This window comes from Marmota marmota, unplaced genomic scaffold (assembly GCF_001458135.2).
Source record: "Marmota marmota marmota unplaced genomic scaffold, marMar, whole genome shotgun sequence".
In the NCBI taxonomy this organism is placed as follows: Eukaryota; Metazoa; Chordata; class Mammalia; order Rodentia; family Sciuridae; genus Marmota; species Marmota marmota.
The window spans coordinates 12,525,823-12,543,415 of record NW_025999880.1 but is presented as its reverse complement, the minus strand read 5'-3'; the positions used below and the strand labels follow the sequence as shown (position 1 = coordinate 12,543,415).

At 43.4% G+C, this 17,593-nt stretch overlaps 1 protein-coding gene across 1 annotated transcript in view; it reads left to right on the top strand.

Annotated features, from left to right (window-relative positions):
• Window positions 1-17,593, top strand: part of B4galnt2 (beta-1,4-N-acetyl-galactosaminyltransferase 2) — a 37,663-nt gene that overhangs the window by 9,914 nt on the left and 10,156 nt on the right. Inside the window, exons 2-7 of the mRNA XM_048789458.1 lie at window positions 1,853-2,032; window positions 2,731-2,862; window positions 7,618-7,724; window positions 10,634-10,671; window positions 14,059-14,239; window positions 15,603-15,689. Of these exons, the coding sequence (XP_048645415.1) occupies window positions 1,853-2,032; window positions 2,731-2,862; window positions 7,618-7,724; window positions 10,634-10,671; window positions 14,059-14,239; window positions 15,603-15,689 (725 nt within the window). The remainder of the gene's footprint in view (window positions 1-1,852; window positions 2,033-2,730; window positions 2,863-7,617; window positions 7,725-10,633; window positions 10,672-14,058; window positions 14,240-15,602; window positions 15,690-17,593) is intronic.

Genomic DNA, 17,593 nt, shown 5'->3' with positions numbered 1-17,593 from the left:
AAAAAAAAAAAAAAAAAAAAAAAAAAAAAAAAAAAAAAAAAAAATCCCCCTATTCCTGCTGTTGGTCAGAATCACAGCCTCTGGGACAGAAGTCTTCTGTAAAACAATAAACCTTCTTGTTCCTTTTTCTCAAAACCGTGTCCTGGTTATTGAATTGGCATTGGAGACAGGGACCAAGATTTTGGCGGCATTACTCTTTTTTACTTCAGAGTTATTTTTCACCATGCAGATATCTTTAAAAGTTCTGATGCATATTTAAACATCTAGACTTCCCTATTGAAAGGAAAGGGAGAAAGCGGGAAATGGGCGAGCAAGTAATGAAACACGGAGACCAGCCAGAGATACACATGAGAGAGTTTATTTGTCAGAGCTGACAAATAAAAGCAACATCCCTCCATAGTAGAGACAGGCAGCACAAGCTTGAGTTCTGGGACTTGTTTTTTTTTTTTTTTTTTTTTTAATATTTTGTCTCTAGTTGGGTTGGACCCAATGCCTTTATTAAAAATATGTGGTGCTGAGGAGCCAGCCCAGCGCCCTGCATGGGCTATGCGAGCCCTCTACCGCTGAGTCATACCCCAGCTCCAAGTTCTGGGACTTTTATGAGAGAGGCTCAGGCATTAGAGCCAGGTGGGTCTGAATGTGGGTGATTAAGGGTGAGGTTGGTTTGAGGAAGTGGTAACATTCCCTTGGGCAGGAAAATGGGGGCTGTTACTTAGGATGGCCACCCAGATGCTAAGCAAGGACCTCACACCTATTAAAGGTGTTTCTTTTCCTTCCTCCTCCTCCTCCTCCTTCTTCTGACTGGAGGTCTCGCTGTGTTGATCTTGAACCTCATTCTCTCTGGTAGCGAGCTGGGATTACAGGTGTGCATCACCACACCCAACTCCATTGTAGATGTATCTGTGCTGTCAAAGTGTCATAAATCATAAAATGAATATAGTGACAAAACACACAATCAGAAGGTATCTTTGTTTTTCTTTGTGCTGGGAATCAAATCTAGGGCTTTGCACGTATTAGGCGAGTATTACCAAAAGCTTGCTTCTTGTCCCTGATGCCCATGCAATAACAAGGACAAGGTTTTGCGTAAAAGGAAAAAGAAGTCTTATTGCTTTGCTAGCAAAGGAGGAACACAGGGAACTCCTGTCCCAGGGCCTGTGATTCTGCCCATCCAGGGGAGCAGGCAGTTTTTAAAGAGGTGACCCAAAGGCTACAGACCATATGTTCTCTGTTGGAGTTGTAATTCACTTGTTGATTTGGGAGACAGTCATTTCTGAGAACTTCTGGTTCCATCCCTAAGTCTGAATTACATTGGTCCTGTGGCATGTGTGTGTGTACAGATAATTCTGCCTAGGATGGGGAAGAAAGATAATCCTGTTTGCCCATGGGATTAGGGAGGATCTAGAGAGCAACAGAAAGAAACATGTCCATTTAAAAAATAAGTTAGAGTGTCAGAGCAGCAAGGGCTATATTCACAGTATAAAGTGGACCACTGTTATATTTTTTTCTTCATTTTTTGGAGACAGTTTTATTCACTTTTATTTGAAATGTTTCTGAATACTTTTATTGCAACTTGATTCTTTCACTCTCTATCAGAAACCAATTTTGGTGATCAGTATAAGAAGCAGGTTCAACTTGCATTTTTCCTCAAGTTACTGTTCTCATTTATATCATGTAACCATGCCATTTATTATGAAGTTTTAAAAAAAGAGATTTTAATGAGTCTGGGGATGTAGCAAGAGCAGAGTCCCTGGGTTCCATCCCCAGCCGCCCAGAACAGAAAATGGAAGTGGAAGAGGAGGAGGAGGAAGAGTTGTTAAAGTGTTTTGCTTTTTTATATTTCCATCATCTCTAGATATTTGTGGCTCCTCAAGGCGTCAGCCTTCATCTTGGTACTCAGCATTGTCCTAGTTGTATTCAGAAGTGTGTCCCTTCCAGTAGCATTCGGCAGCTTCAAGCCAGAGCATGAACACCTGCCGCTGAAACTTCTTCCTGAGGAGCACCTCTGGAAACTGTTTTCCTATGATGGAATCTGGTGAGCCATTGAGTGTTCTCTCTCCACCCTCGCCCTCCTGCTCTCTTCCTTGCCTCTCATATGGGCAGAGCCCCGCTATGCCCAGTGTACAGACAGCTCCCTGCCTTCCTGAACCTCTGCTGATCTGCTAAAGTGATTCCTAGTTGTAGGAGCCAGGATAGAGCCTGGTCTACAGAGCACAATCTCTGTTCTCTGTAGCACTCAGCAAAATCCCTTAATACTTGGAGGACCCAATGGGCTAAGACTAAAGGGAGACATTTCATTCCTATTGCTTTGCCCTCCCCTCCTCATGGGACTGGGACATTGCTGAGGTTCCTGTGGCTCTCAGGATGAAAGAGGCCAGGTGAAGGGGACAATTCAAGAGAGGGAAAGCCAGATGCTGAGGTTCATGCCTGTAATACCAGTGACTTGGGAGGTTGAGGCATGAGGATTGCAAGCCCAGCCTGGGATGGATGGGGATATATATATATATATATATAGAGAGAGAGAGAGAGAGAGAGAGAGATATCAATGTCAATATCATGAGAGAGAGGAGGGAATCTTCAATCCTCCCTTCCCTCCCTACCTGTGTCTCGGCTGGAGGATTCCAGGATCTCGAGGGTGTGATAAAGGAGATCCTTAGGGCTAAGGACACACTGAATTGGACCTCAGGTTCCCTCCCACCCAACCCAAGTTTACAGCCCTCTTGCTTCCTCTAGGCTGTTTCCTAAAAAGCAGTGCAAATGTGAAGGACGGCAAGGAGGTTATAACTTTCAGGATGCCTATAATCAAAGCGAGCTCCCAGCGGTGAAGGCAAGGAGACAGGCTGAATTTGAACACTTTCAGAGGAGGTAATGCGGGCCGGGGGGATCATGGGTCTGGGGAGAGTTGGAGTGGGTCTTAAGAGAAAAACCAGGATTTCCTTCTCTTGGCAGGAGCTATCGGGAATAAATGAGAAGGGAATTGAGGACATGGTCCTTAAGAGAAGTTTTATAGAACATGCATAAAATATTTCATAACAGAAGAAGAAAAAGGAATGGAGGTATTTTGAAACTAGTTGTTAGGGTGATGGTGGGAGAGCCTCCATGCACCCAGGCATCTCAGCGGGTCGCTCTGTACTCATCACCAAGTTGCATTATTTTATTCATTTGTATATTGGGAACATACAGTTCACCTGCCATATGTGAAAAGGGGCATGTCACTTTTTTTTTTTTTTAATTACAAGAGGTGCAAACACTCAGCGCATGTATCAACCAAGACTATTAGTTGAAAAGGGAAGAAATTGATTCTCTGGCTGATATCAAGAGGGAATTGGTGGGAAGGATTCTGGGGTTTCATCAAATCCCTAGATGGTAAGATGGGCAGGCTGGAAGCTGGACAAGAGCCAAGGGGACACTAAAGGTCTGGTCAGGCCCCAGAGCCATCTGGTGCCTATGTTGTCATTAACTCTGCAATATACTGTCCCCAGGTCATTGCCTTAGTGTTCTGTTGACTGAGCCAAAGTCATGAATCAAAAGTAAGAGAAGGACCCAGTCAAATCCCTCTGTGTTTGATTTTTGGAGTGAGCCACTATCCCCAAATCACATGCAAGTAGAGGAGTCCCTGGGAGAGAGATTCAGGCACCAGTAGGAAGGGAGTGCTGAAAACCACATAGCCAATGGGATACACAGGTGATTCTGCCATGGATTTGAACCTGGCACATCTGACTATGTGCAAAGCAATGGGGCTGGGGCATGGGAGGCAGGCCAGCTGCACTCAGGTCCTATAGCCTCCACCTTCTGCTAGCGACCTTGGACAATCTGCTTAGCCTTCTCTGTAACACAAAAATGGTACTTAGCTCTTAGGGTCATCCTAAGGATCTAAGGAGTTGATAGATGGAAAGGGCTTAAAACTGTATCTGCTTTGTAATATGATTGAACACCTTCATCATGATCATCCTGTTCTCTGTGAGATTATAGGACAGTGGGGAGATACGAAAAGGGCTGAAGATACAGCTTAGTGGTGGGGCACACACCTCGCATATGTAAGGCCTGAGTTCTATTATCAGTACTGCAAAATAAATAAATAAACAAATAATAACAATCTAAGTATAGAGATGGCCATACATTGGTGTGACAAGTTCTCACCTTGAGACCATTTGTCTGATCGTCTCCCAGTTTCTCTCTGGCACTGATTCATGACATTTCTGTACACAGAGACTCCAGACCTGAGAAAGTGGCTGACACAAAGAAAGACTCTGTAAACATGCATCAAATAAGAGAATGCTGTAAGGGGAGGCACAGGGGACACGCTCCTATGGTTAGTCAGCTTCTGTCTCCACCCTGGGAACTGTTGGTTGTCACCAGGAGGGAATATCTCAGGTGGAGAAGGAAAGAAAAGAGAAAGGTATTTGAAGAGTCCCAGGGGGGTGAGATGGGGAGAGCCAGGGAAAGGTTAAGGGGTCCTGGGTGGAGTGCTAGGGTGGAGGGAGCTGGGCAGAGGAATTATCAGAAGAGACTGATTCCAAGCAGGGAAGGCTATGGAGCTGGAGAAGTTCCTGGGCATGTCCGCATCTTCCCCTTCTCCCCCTGTGGAAATGCCCAGTGTTCTTGGGATTATACTAGACAATATAGGAATGAACAAAAGCCAACAGAGCCCAATAATAATGGTTGACGTGGATGGTGGTGAAGACAGGTATGCATCAAGCAAAGCCTAAGTGGTCAACAGAGGGATAAAATAAGGCTGTAGGAGACATATCTGTGACAGAGGAGAAACAGACACATTGCTTAATACATTTAAATATACCGAGAGACTTATACTATTGGCTCAGACTTCCAAGGTCAAGTATCAATGACGTACAGAAAGCTTTTAAGCAAACAAGGAAGTATAAGTTTGGCAAAGAAAATGTAGCAATTGGCAAAAAAACAATCTATGGCTTATTCATGATTAATGTGAACATAGTTACAATAATATACACAATAAATATTATTCTATACCAAAATCATGATGTAATTATTATGTGAGGAAAGAAAGTAAAAATTAGCTGGGCAGAGAGATGCTCAGTTCAGCTCCTCCATGATGTTCCTCGCATCTTTCTTTCTTTTCTTTTTTGGTTCTGGGGATTGAATTCAGGGGCACTTGGCCACTGAGACACATCCCCAACCCTATTTTGTATTTTAATTTAGAAAAAGGGTCTCACTGAGTGGCTTAGGGCCTTACTTTTGCTGAGGCTGGCTTTGAACTCAGGATCCTCCTACCTCAGCCTCCTGAGCCGCTGGGATTACAGATGTGTGCCACCACACTCAGCTCCTCACATCTTTCTTATTTAACTCCTGAAATACAGTGAATGCCTGCTTTGAGCAAGGTGTGAGTTAGGTATAGAGATAAATCTAATGCAGACCCTGCACTCAGTGAGCTTATGATAGTAAGTGCATCCTAACCCATAATCAAATGTCTATTCACATTAACACTCCCTGTGTGCCCCTATAGCGACAGAGTGACGGAACCCAGTGTTGAATTGTGAGTGAATGTGAACAGTCAGTGGTCCATGGAATGTATTTAACAAGCTGGGTGGAAGCTCAAGAGTTCAACTCAAAGCTCAGTGTTATCATAGTAGTGAGAGGGAGTGACATGGAAGATCTTGGGAGGGAGAATGGATTCCATATCTGATAATTGACAAAAGAATATTCGAGAACAAGGTTCAGTCAAAGCCCAGCTTTCTCTTTGTTATTGAAAAGATGGCTTAGTATTCTCATTATTGGCATCTGGGCCTGGGTCTGAGTTCCCATTCTTCCAGGAAAGGGGCTTCGTGTATTTCTGTGACTCCAGTTTAGCACAGGCCTGGCAGACAGGACGCTATTAAATAATGTGGGACTCTGGGCAGAACTCTTAAGTGTGGTTCACTTCCAGCACAGAGGAGCAATTCTGAGGACAAAAGTTTCAGGTAGTAAAAGGAATTTGGTAAATCTAGATGCATTGGTAGGGAACAGAGCTCTATTAGGTCAAAAAAAGCAAGATGTAAGAAGATTGCATAGTATACCATCATTTGTGCTTTTAAAAGTCTAGAGGATATTCATGAGTGTGAGTGTTATTTATTGAGGGTGTTGTTAAATGGCCTCCAAGCAGGGCCACCCTGATTTGGTGTGTTTGCCAGGTTCCCTGGTGGAAAAATACCCATACCATAGCTGATTTTAAGTTACCAGTGTGACGTTACTGGATGTGGAGTTGGAAAGAGACATCTAGTAGGTCACAATTCTAAAATATCTCCACTGTACAGAAAGAGTTTCAAGATCAGAGTTAATAGTAAAATACTTAAGAAGTGATGAGCTTTGAGTATTTGTTACCATTTTCTCATTACACTGTATTCATTTTTATTTATTTAGGCACCCAGGATTGAACCCAGGGGCCCTTAACCACTGAACCACATCCCCAGTCCTTTTTTTTTGAGAGAGAGAGAGAGAGAATTTTTTAATATTTATTTTTCAGTTCTCGGCGGACACAACATCTTTGTTTGTATGTGGTGCTGAGGATCGAACCCGGGCCGCACACATGCCAGGCGAGCACGCTACCGCTTGAGCCACATCCCCAGCCACTGCTTTTACCATTTTAAAACTTCAATTTGAAAAGTATTTCATTATTTTTATTTATTTATTTATTTTTACGGAGGTACCGGGGATTGAACTCAGGGGCACTCAACAACTGAGCCACATCCCTAGCCCTTTTTTGGATTTTATTTAGAGACAGGGTCTCACTGAGTTGTTTAGGACCTTGCTAAATTGCTGAGGCTGGCTTTGAACCTGCGATCCTCCTGCCTCAGTCTCCTGAGCCACTGGGATTACAAGCTTCATTATTTTTTAAATACACATTTCTTGATTGATATGGAAGTGAAGCATGTTTCACATGTTTATTGTCATTTGCCTATTTATGCCCTTTTTCATTTAAAAATTTTATCCTTTTCTTATTTGCATGCATATTCGCTGGAATGGTCTAATTTTTCCCAAGGTAATTTAAGTGATATGCTTAGTTAACTGGATCCCTCAAAGTTACATTTTAACCACAGTTTTGTCCCTCAAAGACTCATTCTTCCTGGATTGGTATGCTTTTGCCATTGACTGAAGGATATCAACAACTATAGCAAACCATAAAAATAGTTACTGGGTTTGCTCTACAAATATTGAGATAACAACCACTCACAATCAAGTTTCTTGTGATATAGCTAATTTTTTAGTTTTGGAGAAAGTTTCCTTCCCTTCCAGAATGGATCTGCATCTCCCTGTTGATAATAAGGACAGTGTACTGTCAATCACTTTATACCTGGCTACCAGGAAGTTCAGATATGACCTTGGTTTTCAGCTACTGCAGGAGGGTTGACCCCCATGGTCTGATAATTTCATTTTTTTGTTATGATTTTTAATATTTATATGCTTTGTTGTGTACTGCCCCAGTACCTTTGTGGAACAGAGCTTGAGGTGAGGAGTGAAAATAAAGATATGGGGGAGGGTGACAGGAACAATCTACTTTTGATTTCTCAACATTGGAAAGGCAAGGCTGTGTGTACAGGGACCACTTTGAGGACCAACCACAGGACCAGCATCAGGGCAGCTGCTCATGTTTGCATTCTCCTACACAGAAGGGCTGCCACGCCCACCACTCCTGCTGGCCCAGCCCAACATCCCCTTTGGGTACCCAGTCCACGGAGTAGAGGTGATGCCCCTGCACACGATTCTCATCCCAGGTAGGTATACCAGCATCCTAGAGGCTGCAGACATTATTCTTACTCTCCTTAGGGAAAAAGGAGGGAGAAGAAGGAGTCACTCATTGAGTGCCAGCTGTATACACAGCACAACTCAAGAAGCTTGGTGTGATGTCATTTAATGTTAACCTCCCTGGTTCCACCACTGGCAATCTCCCTTAGTGGCTGTGATCTTTCTGGGGAACAAAGAAAATATAGAAGAGGACAGAGAGCTGTGTGTCTCTAAGAATCTTAGGGCAAAGTTGACTCTTGGGAGTATTTTAGCATGAAGGGCAAAGACAACACATGAGCTAGTCTCCAGGGAGGGCATTTTGAAAAGCTTATTTCTGCTGGTTAGAACTTCCTCCATGGCAGATTTTTACACATCCCTGTAGTTCAGCATCACATCCCTTTTCAAAGCCAAGTGCAGTGTTACCAGAAGAGACAAGAAGCATGAGCCTGCATGTGCACATGTCTTCCCCCAGTGCAGAGACGATGGATTCAGTGGGCTGGGCTGATGGACTCTTCTGCTCTGGGATCTTGAGGCAAACAGCCCCACCATGAACTCTTCAAGTATATGCTGGGTGGCAATGACAGCTGGGATGGGGCATGTCTCCTGGAGCCAGATGAGCCCTCTTTAGGTCCTGTATCAATGAGCAAGAGCCAAATTACCTAAAGTCACAAGTCAAACAGGGAACAATGAGTAAGTGCCAGAGGCAGGTACCAGAGCTGGGGCTGAGCCTCCCAGATGGGACAAAGGGAAGAGAGAAGCAGGGCCGAGCCTCAGCCCCTCCTCCAGGTGAGCCGGCTCCCTTCATTTCTGTTCCTGCCCTCTTGCTTTTCAAACACTCTACCGCTGAAATACAACCCCAGCCCTGAAATAAACTCTATCTATATTGCCAATTCTCTAGACGGTAAGAGTCTAGTAAGCTTACTCAGGCCACATAAAGAAGGTGTGTCTGAATTACAATTAAACATATTATAAAAATAGAGATTTTAAAGTAAATACATTTGGAGTGAATTGATAATGGATTTGAATAGTTTTTTGTTGTTGTTGTTGTTATTGTTTTTTTTTTTTTTTTTTTGGTGCTGGGGATTGAACCCAAGGTCTCCCATATGCTGAACAAGTGCTTTAACTCTGAGTTGCAACCCCAGGCCTTTTTATTTATTTTGAGTCAGGGTCTCATCAAGTTGCCCAGGCTGGACTTGAACTTCAGATCTTCCTGCCTTAACCTTCCAAGTAGATGGGATTTCAAGTGTGTGCCACCATCCCCAGCTTTTGAATTTGGGATGATACTTTTTATTATGGTAAAATATGTACAACACAAACTATCATTTTGACCATTTTTTTAGAAGATAACCTTTTTTTTTTTTTGGTGCTGGGGATTGAACCCAGGGCCTAGTGCATGCGGGTCAAGCACTCTACCAACTGAGCTATATCCCCAGCCCCAGAAGATAACTTTTTAAAATATATCTTCATTTTATTTATTTTTTATATGGTGCTGAAGATTGAACCCAGTGCCTCACACATGAGAGGCAAGCACTCTACCACTGAGCTACAACCCTGACCCTCATTTTGACCATTTTTAAGCATATAGTTCAGTGGCATTGAGTATATTTACACTGTTGTACAACCATCACCCATCTCTAGACATCTCTAGAACTTCTTCACAATTCCCAACTGAAACTTTTTATTTTATTTTTATTTTCCACAGTGCTGGGGATGGAACTCAAGGCCTTGCACATGCTCAGTAAGCACTCTACCATTGAGCCACACCTCCAGCCCTCCAATTGGTACTTTTTTTTTTTTGGTACTAGAGATTGAACCTAGGGACACTCAACCACTAAGCCACATCCTCAATCCATTTTTCATATTCTATTTAAGACAGGCTTTTGCTGAGTTGTTTAGAGCCTTGATAAGTTGCTGACGCTGACTTTGAACTCAGGATCCTCCTTTCTCAGGCTCCGAAGCCTCTGGGATTACAGGCATGCACCATCATACCCAGCTACTGCCGGGTTTCTGTTCTCGCGACTAAAAGGCTCAGGGGTCACTCTAGTTAAACTGGGCTAACTGGGCTGCACAAAATAACCACACAAGAGACACAAATACTTTTTTCTTTGGGGTCGCTGTGCCGGCTCCTCTGACCTTAAGGGTCCACAGAAAGAGAGAGAGCGAGAGCACGCGCTGACCCCTTTTATTGAGGAGAAGCTATTCAAATGAGGCAAGGGGTCAGGTTTCATGGGGCTGAGTCTATCTTCATGATGTCCACTGTCAGCAGGTTGACTGACACCTGGGTAGGCCACACCCAAGAGCACAGTAAGAGGAGGGGATACACACAAGGCACTTCCATGGAAGATTCTATCCTAAACAGGACAAGGGGTTATATTACAAAGGAATAGGTGAGCATAGCTTCACCCATGGGGCTATAGCAAGACACACCCATTTCTGTGACTGAGCGCCTCAGCACCCAGCTGGGGAGTGTAACTCAGTCACCCATAAGGTTGGCCTCCCACAAGCTACAATTGGTACTATATACCCATTTAACAACAACTCCTCATTCCCCAGCCTCTGGCAATCCCCGTTCTCCTTTCTATCTCTATGAATTTTACAAATCCAGATCCCTTGTCTAAGGATGTCTCCATTGCTGCCTTCCCTTCAGTACCAGGAAGGAGCTGAGTGAATTCCCAGCATCCAAAGCTGAGGAAGGGCCCTGGAGGCCTTAGAACCACTTGGGTTTGTGAAAGACTGTGACACCACCTGACAGCTTTGGAGAGAAGAGGTTTGTCAGCCAACATTCTGGAAAGCTGGTGACACTTAGAGTCTCTCAAGGATGTGTAGTTAGGGGAGAGCATCAGGGATCCTTGGCATCCTCTCAGATGGCACTTTTTGTCCTTTTCCCTGTGTCCTCCAGGTCTCCAGTTTGAAGGTCCAGATGCCCCAGTCTATGAGGTAAGATTCCCCTTCCTAGCATTGCACTGGGCATCCTGCCGTTACTGCCCTTATCCGGATGAAATAGCCCGTGAGCCCAAGGTGGGCCATGAGGAGGATGGGTGTAGAAGCATGATCTTCTCAGCCTTGGGGGTGGCTGGAGTTGTGGGGAGAATTCCCAAGGCCACACAAAGCACTGGGCCACCACGGTAGCTGCTATTTCTGCTGCAAAGAAAGCTGCTAGCTTGTGTGGCCTCTGGCTTGTGTGGCCTCTGTTGAGGTCAGGGCTGGCAGGACAACAGTGCTCAGTGTCCTTCTTTCCCTACTGAATGCTCCAAGTCGAGATCTTTTGAAGGGATATCTGATTGGTGGGATATACCCTGGGTGAAATGTAACTTTAGTTTTCCTACCTCTGCATGCCAGATAGAAGCTGGAATGGTGATGAGTGAGCTAATTCTGTCCTCCGTGGGTCTTCTCTGGTTCCCCCACCCCTTGAGCACATCCCCAACCTTGTTACTGTCACTTTCTTGTTGCACTGTTGTTTTTTTTTTTTTGTTGTTTTGTTGTTTTTGTGGTGCTGGGGATTGAACCCAGGGCCTGTGTATGCAAGGTAAGCACTCTACCAACTGAGCTGTATCCCCAGCCCCTTTTGTTTTGTTTTATTTTTACATTTTTTGCTTGCAGTGCTGGGGATGGAATCCAGGGACTCATGAAAGGTGTTCTACCCATGAGCTATGCCCCAGTTCCTTCTGCTACCTTCTTCATGGTCCTTATCTGTAGCTGAGTAACTGTGTGTGGCTCTGTGCTGGTTGATGTCTTCCTCACTGGAATACCGTATTCATTCTCAGAGAGTATCTGTTGATTAAATCATATTTTCAGCAGGAGTGACAATCCAGTTGATTTTTTTTTTTTTTTTTTTTTTTTTTTGGTACTAGGGATCGAAACCAAGGGCTCTCAAATGCTGAGCTTTATCCCTAGGCCCCTTTTGTATTTTATTTAGAGATAGGATCTTGCTGAGTTGCCTAAGGCCTTGCTAAGTTGCTGAGGCTGGCTTTGAACTCAGGATCCTCCTGTCTCAGCCTCCCAAGCTGCTGGGATTACAGTTTATTCTTTGTGTGTGTGTGTGTGTGTGTGTGTGTGTGTGTGATGCTGGGGATTGAACCCAGGTCCTTGTGCATGCAAAGCAAGTACTCTACCAACTGAGCTATATCCTCAGCCCCTACAGTTGATTTTTTACTTGTTATTTTTAATTATACATGACAGTAGAGTATATTTTGACATATTTATACAAACATGGAGTACATCTTATTCTAATTAGGATCCTAGTCTTGTGGTTGTAAATGATATTCACTGTGGTATATTCATATATGTACCTAGGAATCTTATGTCAGATTCATCCTGCTGTCTTTTCTATTCCTGTCCCCCCTCACTTTTTTTTATTCCCCTTTGTCTAATCCAATGAACTTCTATTTCCCCCCCACACACCTTGTTGTATGTCCACAGATCAGAGAGAACATTCAACCTTTGGTTTGGGGGATTGGCTTATTTCATTTAGCATAATAGTCTCCATATCCATCCATTTACTGGAAAAGAGTCATAAAGTCATTCTTTTTTATGACTGAGTAATATCCCATTGTGTATATATACCACATTTTCTTTATCCATTCATCTGTTGAGGGGCTCCTAGGTTGGTTCCATAGCTTAGCTCTTATGAATTGAGTTGCTGTCAACATTGATGTGGCTATGTCACTGCAGTATGCTGACTTTAAATCCTTTGGGTATTTTCATAAAGATACCTGACTATGACTGGGTGTGATGACACACAACTGTAATCCCAGCAATTCAGGAGGCAGAAACAGGAGGTTCACAAGTTCAAGACCAGCCTCAGTAATTTAATAATGCCCTAATCAACTTAGTGAGACTCTGTCTCAAAATAAAATATAAAAAGGGCTGGGGATGTGGCTCAGTGGTAAAGTGACTCTGGGTTCCATCCCCAGCACCAAAACCAAACAAATCTACTTGATTATTGCAGAAGACAAGAGCAGAGAGTAGCATGGAGGGTGGCAGTGGGGGTGGAGAGAAGAGGTGTACAGCTAGCTGCATGTCTAAGATAGAGCTGGCAGGGCTTGCCCACAATGGGCTGTAGGCGAGAGGAGAAGAAGAGAACAAGAAAAACTTCCTTTGGGGGGCTTGAGCAGGTGAGTGGACAAAGTGCCATTCACTAAGCAGGGAGAAAGGGGGTGAGTGGGCAATGGGTATCTATCCAGTAGTTTCTATCAGTATCAAAACTATCAGTAATTCAGTGTCTAAGACACTGAGTTGGAGTTGCTTGGGAAATTTCCTAGCAGGACCACCAACCAGGCAGCTAGATCACCAAAAGACATGAGCTGGTTTTGAAACCATTCATAAATAATTGTTTCTTTAAAGTAATAAGAATGGATGAAATCCTTTAGCAGGAAAGTATGAAGTAAGAAGGGAAAAGGGTCTCCAACCAAGTCCTAAAAATCTCCCTTTGGAGGTTAGAGTGAGGATGAGATGGCAAATAGTCAAAAACAGCAGTAAGATCAGGCATGGTAGCCCATGCCTATAATCCCAGTAGCTCAGGAGGCTGAGGCAGGAGGATTGTGAGTTCAAAGCCAACCTCACAATTTAGCAAGACCCTAAGCAACTCAGAGAGACCCTGTCTCTAAATAAAATACAAAAAAAGGGCTGGGGATGTACAGTAATTAAGCACCCAGTACAAAACAAAACAAACAAAAAAACCTCAAAAACAAAACAACAACAACAACAAAAAATCACCAGCCCCCCCCCCCAAAAAAAGTGTGTGTATATAAAAAATAATAAAATAAAAATGTACTCTTAAAACAAAACAAACAAACAAACAAAAAACCCCAGGAGTAGGGCTGGGGGTGTGACTCAGTGGTAGAATACTCTCCTAGCATGTGTGAAGTCCTAAGTTTGATCTCAGTAACACAGAATAATAGCAAGAACAAATCTAGTAAGAATAAGAAGAAATCTTGCAAGCCAAGAAATACCCTATGTTTGCAGAAACAGTTCCTTAAACACACAGGAGTCCTAATACTTAGTCTAGGACTTAGTGGGTGGAGAGGATACAGCTGCAGCAGCCATTCCCTGCAAAACTAGAACTACAATGTCCTTCAGCCCTCCTGTGGTCTTTAGCTCTTCTGTGCTCTGCCCCCTGCTGGTCATCCTGTGCATGTGCTTTTCCTGAGAAATACTTTCCTATCCTGGCATTTAGCATCTTTCTGCCAGGGGCCAGGGCCCTGGGGAAGGAAAAATGGGAAGTTATAGTTAAATGAATACAAAGAATCAGTTGGGATTGGTGAAGAAGTTATAGAAATGGATGATGATTGCATAATAATGTGAATAAACTTAATACTACCCCAGGTCACCCTGACAGCTTCTCTGGGGACATTCAACACTCTCGCTGATGTCCCAGATGATATTGTGCAGGGCAGAGGCCAGAAGCAGCTGATCATTTCAACCAGTAGCCGGGAGCTTTTGAAGTTCATTCTCCAGCATATGACATATACCAGCACAGGGTACCAGCACCACAAAGTGGACACGGGTGAGAACCTGTCTTTGGACCACAAATGTCTAAGGAACTAGAAAATACCACTGGGATTCCTCTTCAGTCTTCTTTCTCCAGGAAGCCTGCCTGTGTTTAAGATTCTTCATTTGCATTTATGTCTAATACCAGACTTCCCAATTACTGTATCCAATACTATTCCTACATTGTCATTGATCCCGTAGGGTGACTCAAGGACAGAACAAACCATTCATGAGGCTCCCATCACACAACAGTGGGCTCGCTGAGGAAACCACCTCTATTAGTGTTCTGTCATAACAAATACCTGAAATGATCAACTTATAAAGAGGAAAGGTTTATCATGGCCCACAGCTTTGGAGGTTTCAGTCCATGATTGGTTGGGCCTTTGCTTTGGGTCTGTGGGGAGGCAGCACATCATGGCATGGAGCGTATGGAAGCAAAAGAGAACAGAAGAGGCAAGGGCTAGGGTCCCACCATCCCCTCAGGGGCTCACCTGCAGTGATCTGAAGACCTCCCCATGCCCCGCCTCCTAAAGGCTCCTCCCCTTCCGGTGGTGCCACACTGGTAAGCAAGCCTTCAGCACATTTCCTTTGGGAGAGACTTACCCGAACCAAAGCACCATCCGTTCTGTCTCCCATTCCCCAGGTCTCAAAGCTCAGTCTTCATCTTTGAGAGGAGAGAGGAGGGAGCCAGTCTGTACATCAATATACTGGCCTGGGCTCTAACAGAAAGAGGACATGTGGGGGAACTCTCAGTTCTAAGGGCAGTGACTTTGTCTCCTCTCCCCGCTCCAGAAACCTCGGGAGAACAGTTCCTGCCATCTTCAAGGCAGCCTCGGTTTCCTTCTGGATCAGTTAAAATCACCCTTTTCTCTTCATTAGCCACACAGGATGCATTCCCAGGACACCAACAGAAGACAAATGCAACATGGGACAGATCACTCATCACCCCTAGCTAAAAAGATAGTTCTTCCCACCTTCAAGTTTTAAAACGTTTCCCTTCAGAAAATGACCCTGTGAGGTGAAACAGAGCAGGTACTGTTATCCTGGTTTTGTAGGCAGAGAAGGCAGTGAAGTAATTTCTTCAAGGTGTCTCAGAGAGTACACAGCACAATCTTAATCCAGACTCTGGGATCCATAGCCCACTCCCCCCAGCACAGTCTCACAGGGGGAGAATGAGAGCTTCGGAGGCATTCATCAGGTTGTCCTAGGGACAAGTCAGGAGCCCACACACCATAGGCTCTGTGGAGTCCTCAATCTTGTCCCTACTAGGACTCACCCCACCACCTTCACCTGAGCCCATCAAGTCAGCTTCCTGGGGCAGCGTGGAGTTCCACCCAGAAGTGGTGCTACTCAGTCTTTGACCTCTTTTCTCCCTTCAGTGATTCTGACATCCAAATCCTCAGTGGCCAAGTTCCCAGTGACCATCCGCCATCCGGTCATACCCAAGTTATATGACCCCGGACCAGGTAAGGCCCTTGTCCTTGGAGCTCCACTGTGGTATCTTGTAGAGCTACTGGTTGAAATTTGGAGGAGATATCTCTGATATGGAGAACTGATCACAACCACAGGGCTGGTGGGATTCTTGAACACAAGTTTTGTTCAAGGGAAAAAAAATTTAGAACACATTCCCCTAGTATTGCTTCACTGTATTTACTTACTATGTGGTTTCTGCTTATTTTGAAAAAGAAAATTATACCTTTTTAATTTTTTTTTGTACTGGGAATTGAACTCTAGGGCAATTAACTACTGAGCCACATTCTCCCTCATTTTTTTAAAAAAATTTTTTTTTAGTTGTAGATGGACACAGTATCTTTATTTATTTATTTGTTGCAAGTAACATAATTTTTAAAAATTATATAATTTATTTTACAGTAGATTGCATTTTGACACATAGTACACAAATGGAGTACAGCTTCTCATTCCTTTGGCTATACATGGTTTATTTATTTATTTTAAGTTATACATGGGCACGATCTGTATTTTGTTTGTTTATTTATTGCGGTGCCCTGGATCAAACACAATTCCTCACGTAATCAAGCTAAGTGCTCTGCCACTGAGCCACAATGTCAGCCCTGTTTATTGATTTTTATGTGGTGCTGAGAATCAAAGCCAGTGACTCACACATGCTAGGCAAGCACTCTACTGAACTATACCCTAGTCCTCCCCACGATGTTTTTAAAATTTTTTTATATTTTGAGACAGGGTCTCACTAAGTTGCATAGAGCCTTGTTAAGTTGCTGAGGCTGTCCTTGAAGTTGTCATCCTCCTGTCTCAGCCTCCTGAGCCATGGCGATTTTAGGTGTGAGAGACTGTCTGGTGATTTATAACATTTTAATAAGTAATAGTAATAAAAATAGTGGTACTGGAGAATGAATAGATACACTTTGGAATAAAATTGGAAACCCAGAAATAGACCCAATACATGTTGGAATTTCACAGTGTGATAAAGGTAGCTTTTCAAATTAAGTGGGGCAAATTAACAATTTAAAGATGGATTAGTCAAGAAATTATGTGGGATCACTGTGTAGCTATGTGAAAGGTAAAAAGTTGAATCTATATCACAACTCATAGCAAGATAAATTTCAAATAGATCACATATCTGAGTATTTTTAAATTACTAAAAAATAACCCATAGAGTTTAAAAAGTAATGTTGGCATGTAAGGCATGACACAAAGCCTAGAGACTAAAACCATAAGATATATAACATTTTAGCCAGGCACAGTGGCCCACACCTGTAATCCCAGTGGCTCAGGAGTCTGAGACAGGAGGATCATGAGTTCAAAGCCAGCCTCAGCAAAAAGTGAGGTACTAAGCAACTCAGTGAGACCTTGTCTCTAAATAAAATATAAAATAGGGCTGGGGATGTGGCTCAGTGTTCAAGTGCCCCTGAGTTCAATCACTGGTACCCCCCCCCCAAAAGATATATAACATTTTAGAATGTTTTTATGGCAGAAGCCCACCATAAGCAAAGTCAAATGACAATGGACACATGGGGGAAATGAACATCTTCAACACACATTAAAGCCTAATTTTACTTAAGGACACCTATAAATTAATAAGGAAAGAACATCCAATAGGGCTTTGGTAAAGCACTCAGTTCACAAAAAAATATATATATATTCCACAATATTTTTAGTGATTAAAATATATGCTTTAACTGGGTGCAGAAACACATGCCTCTAATCCCTATGACTCAGGAGGCTGAGGCAGGAGGATTGCTAGTTCAAAGCCAATTTAGCAAGGCCTTAAACCACCCAGCAAGACTCTGTCTCTAAATAAAACACAAAAAAGGGCTGGGGATGTGGCTAGTGGTTAAGTGCCCCTGAGTTTAATCCCTGGTACCAAAAAAAAAAAAAAAAAAAAAAAAAA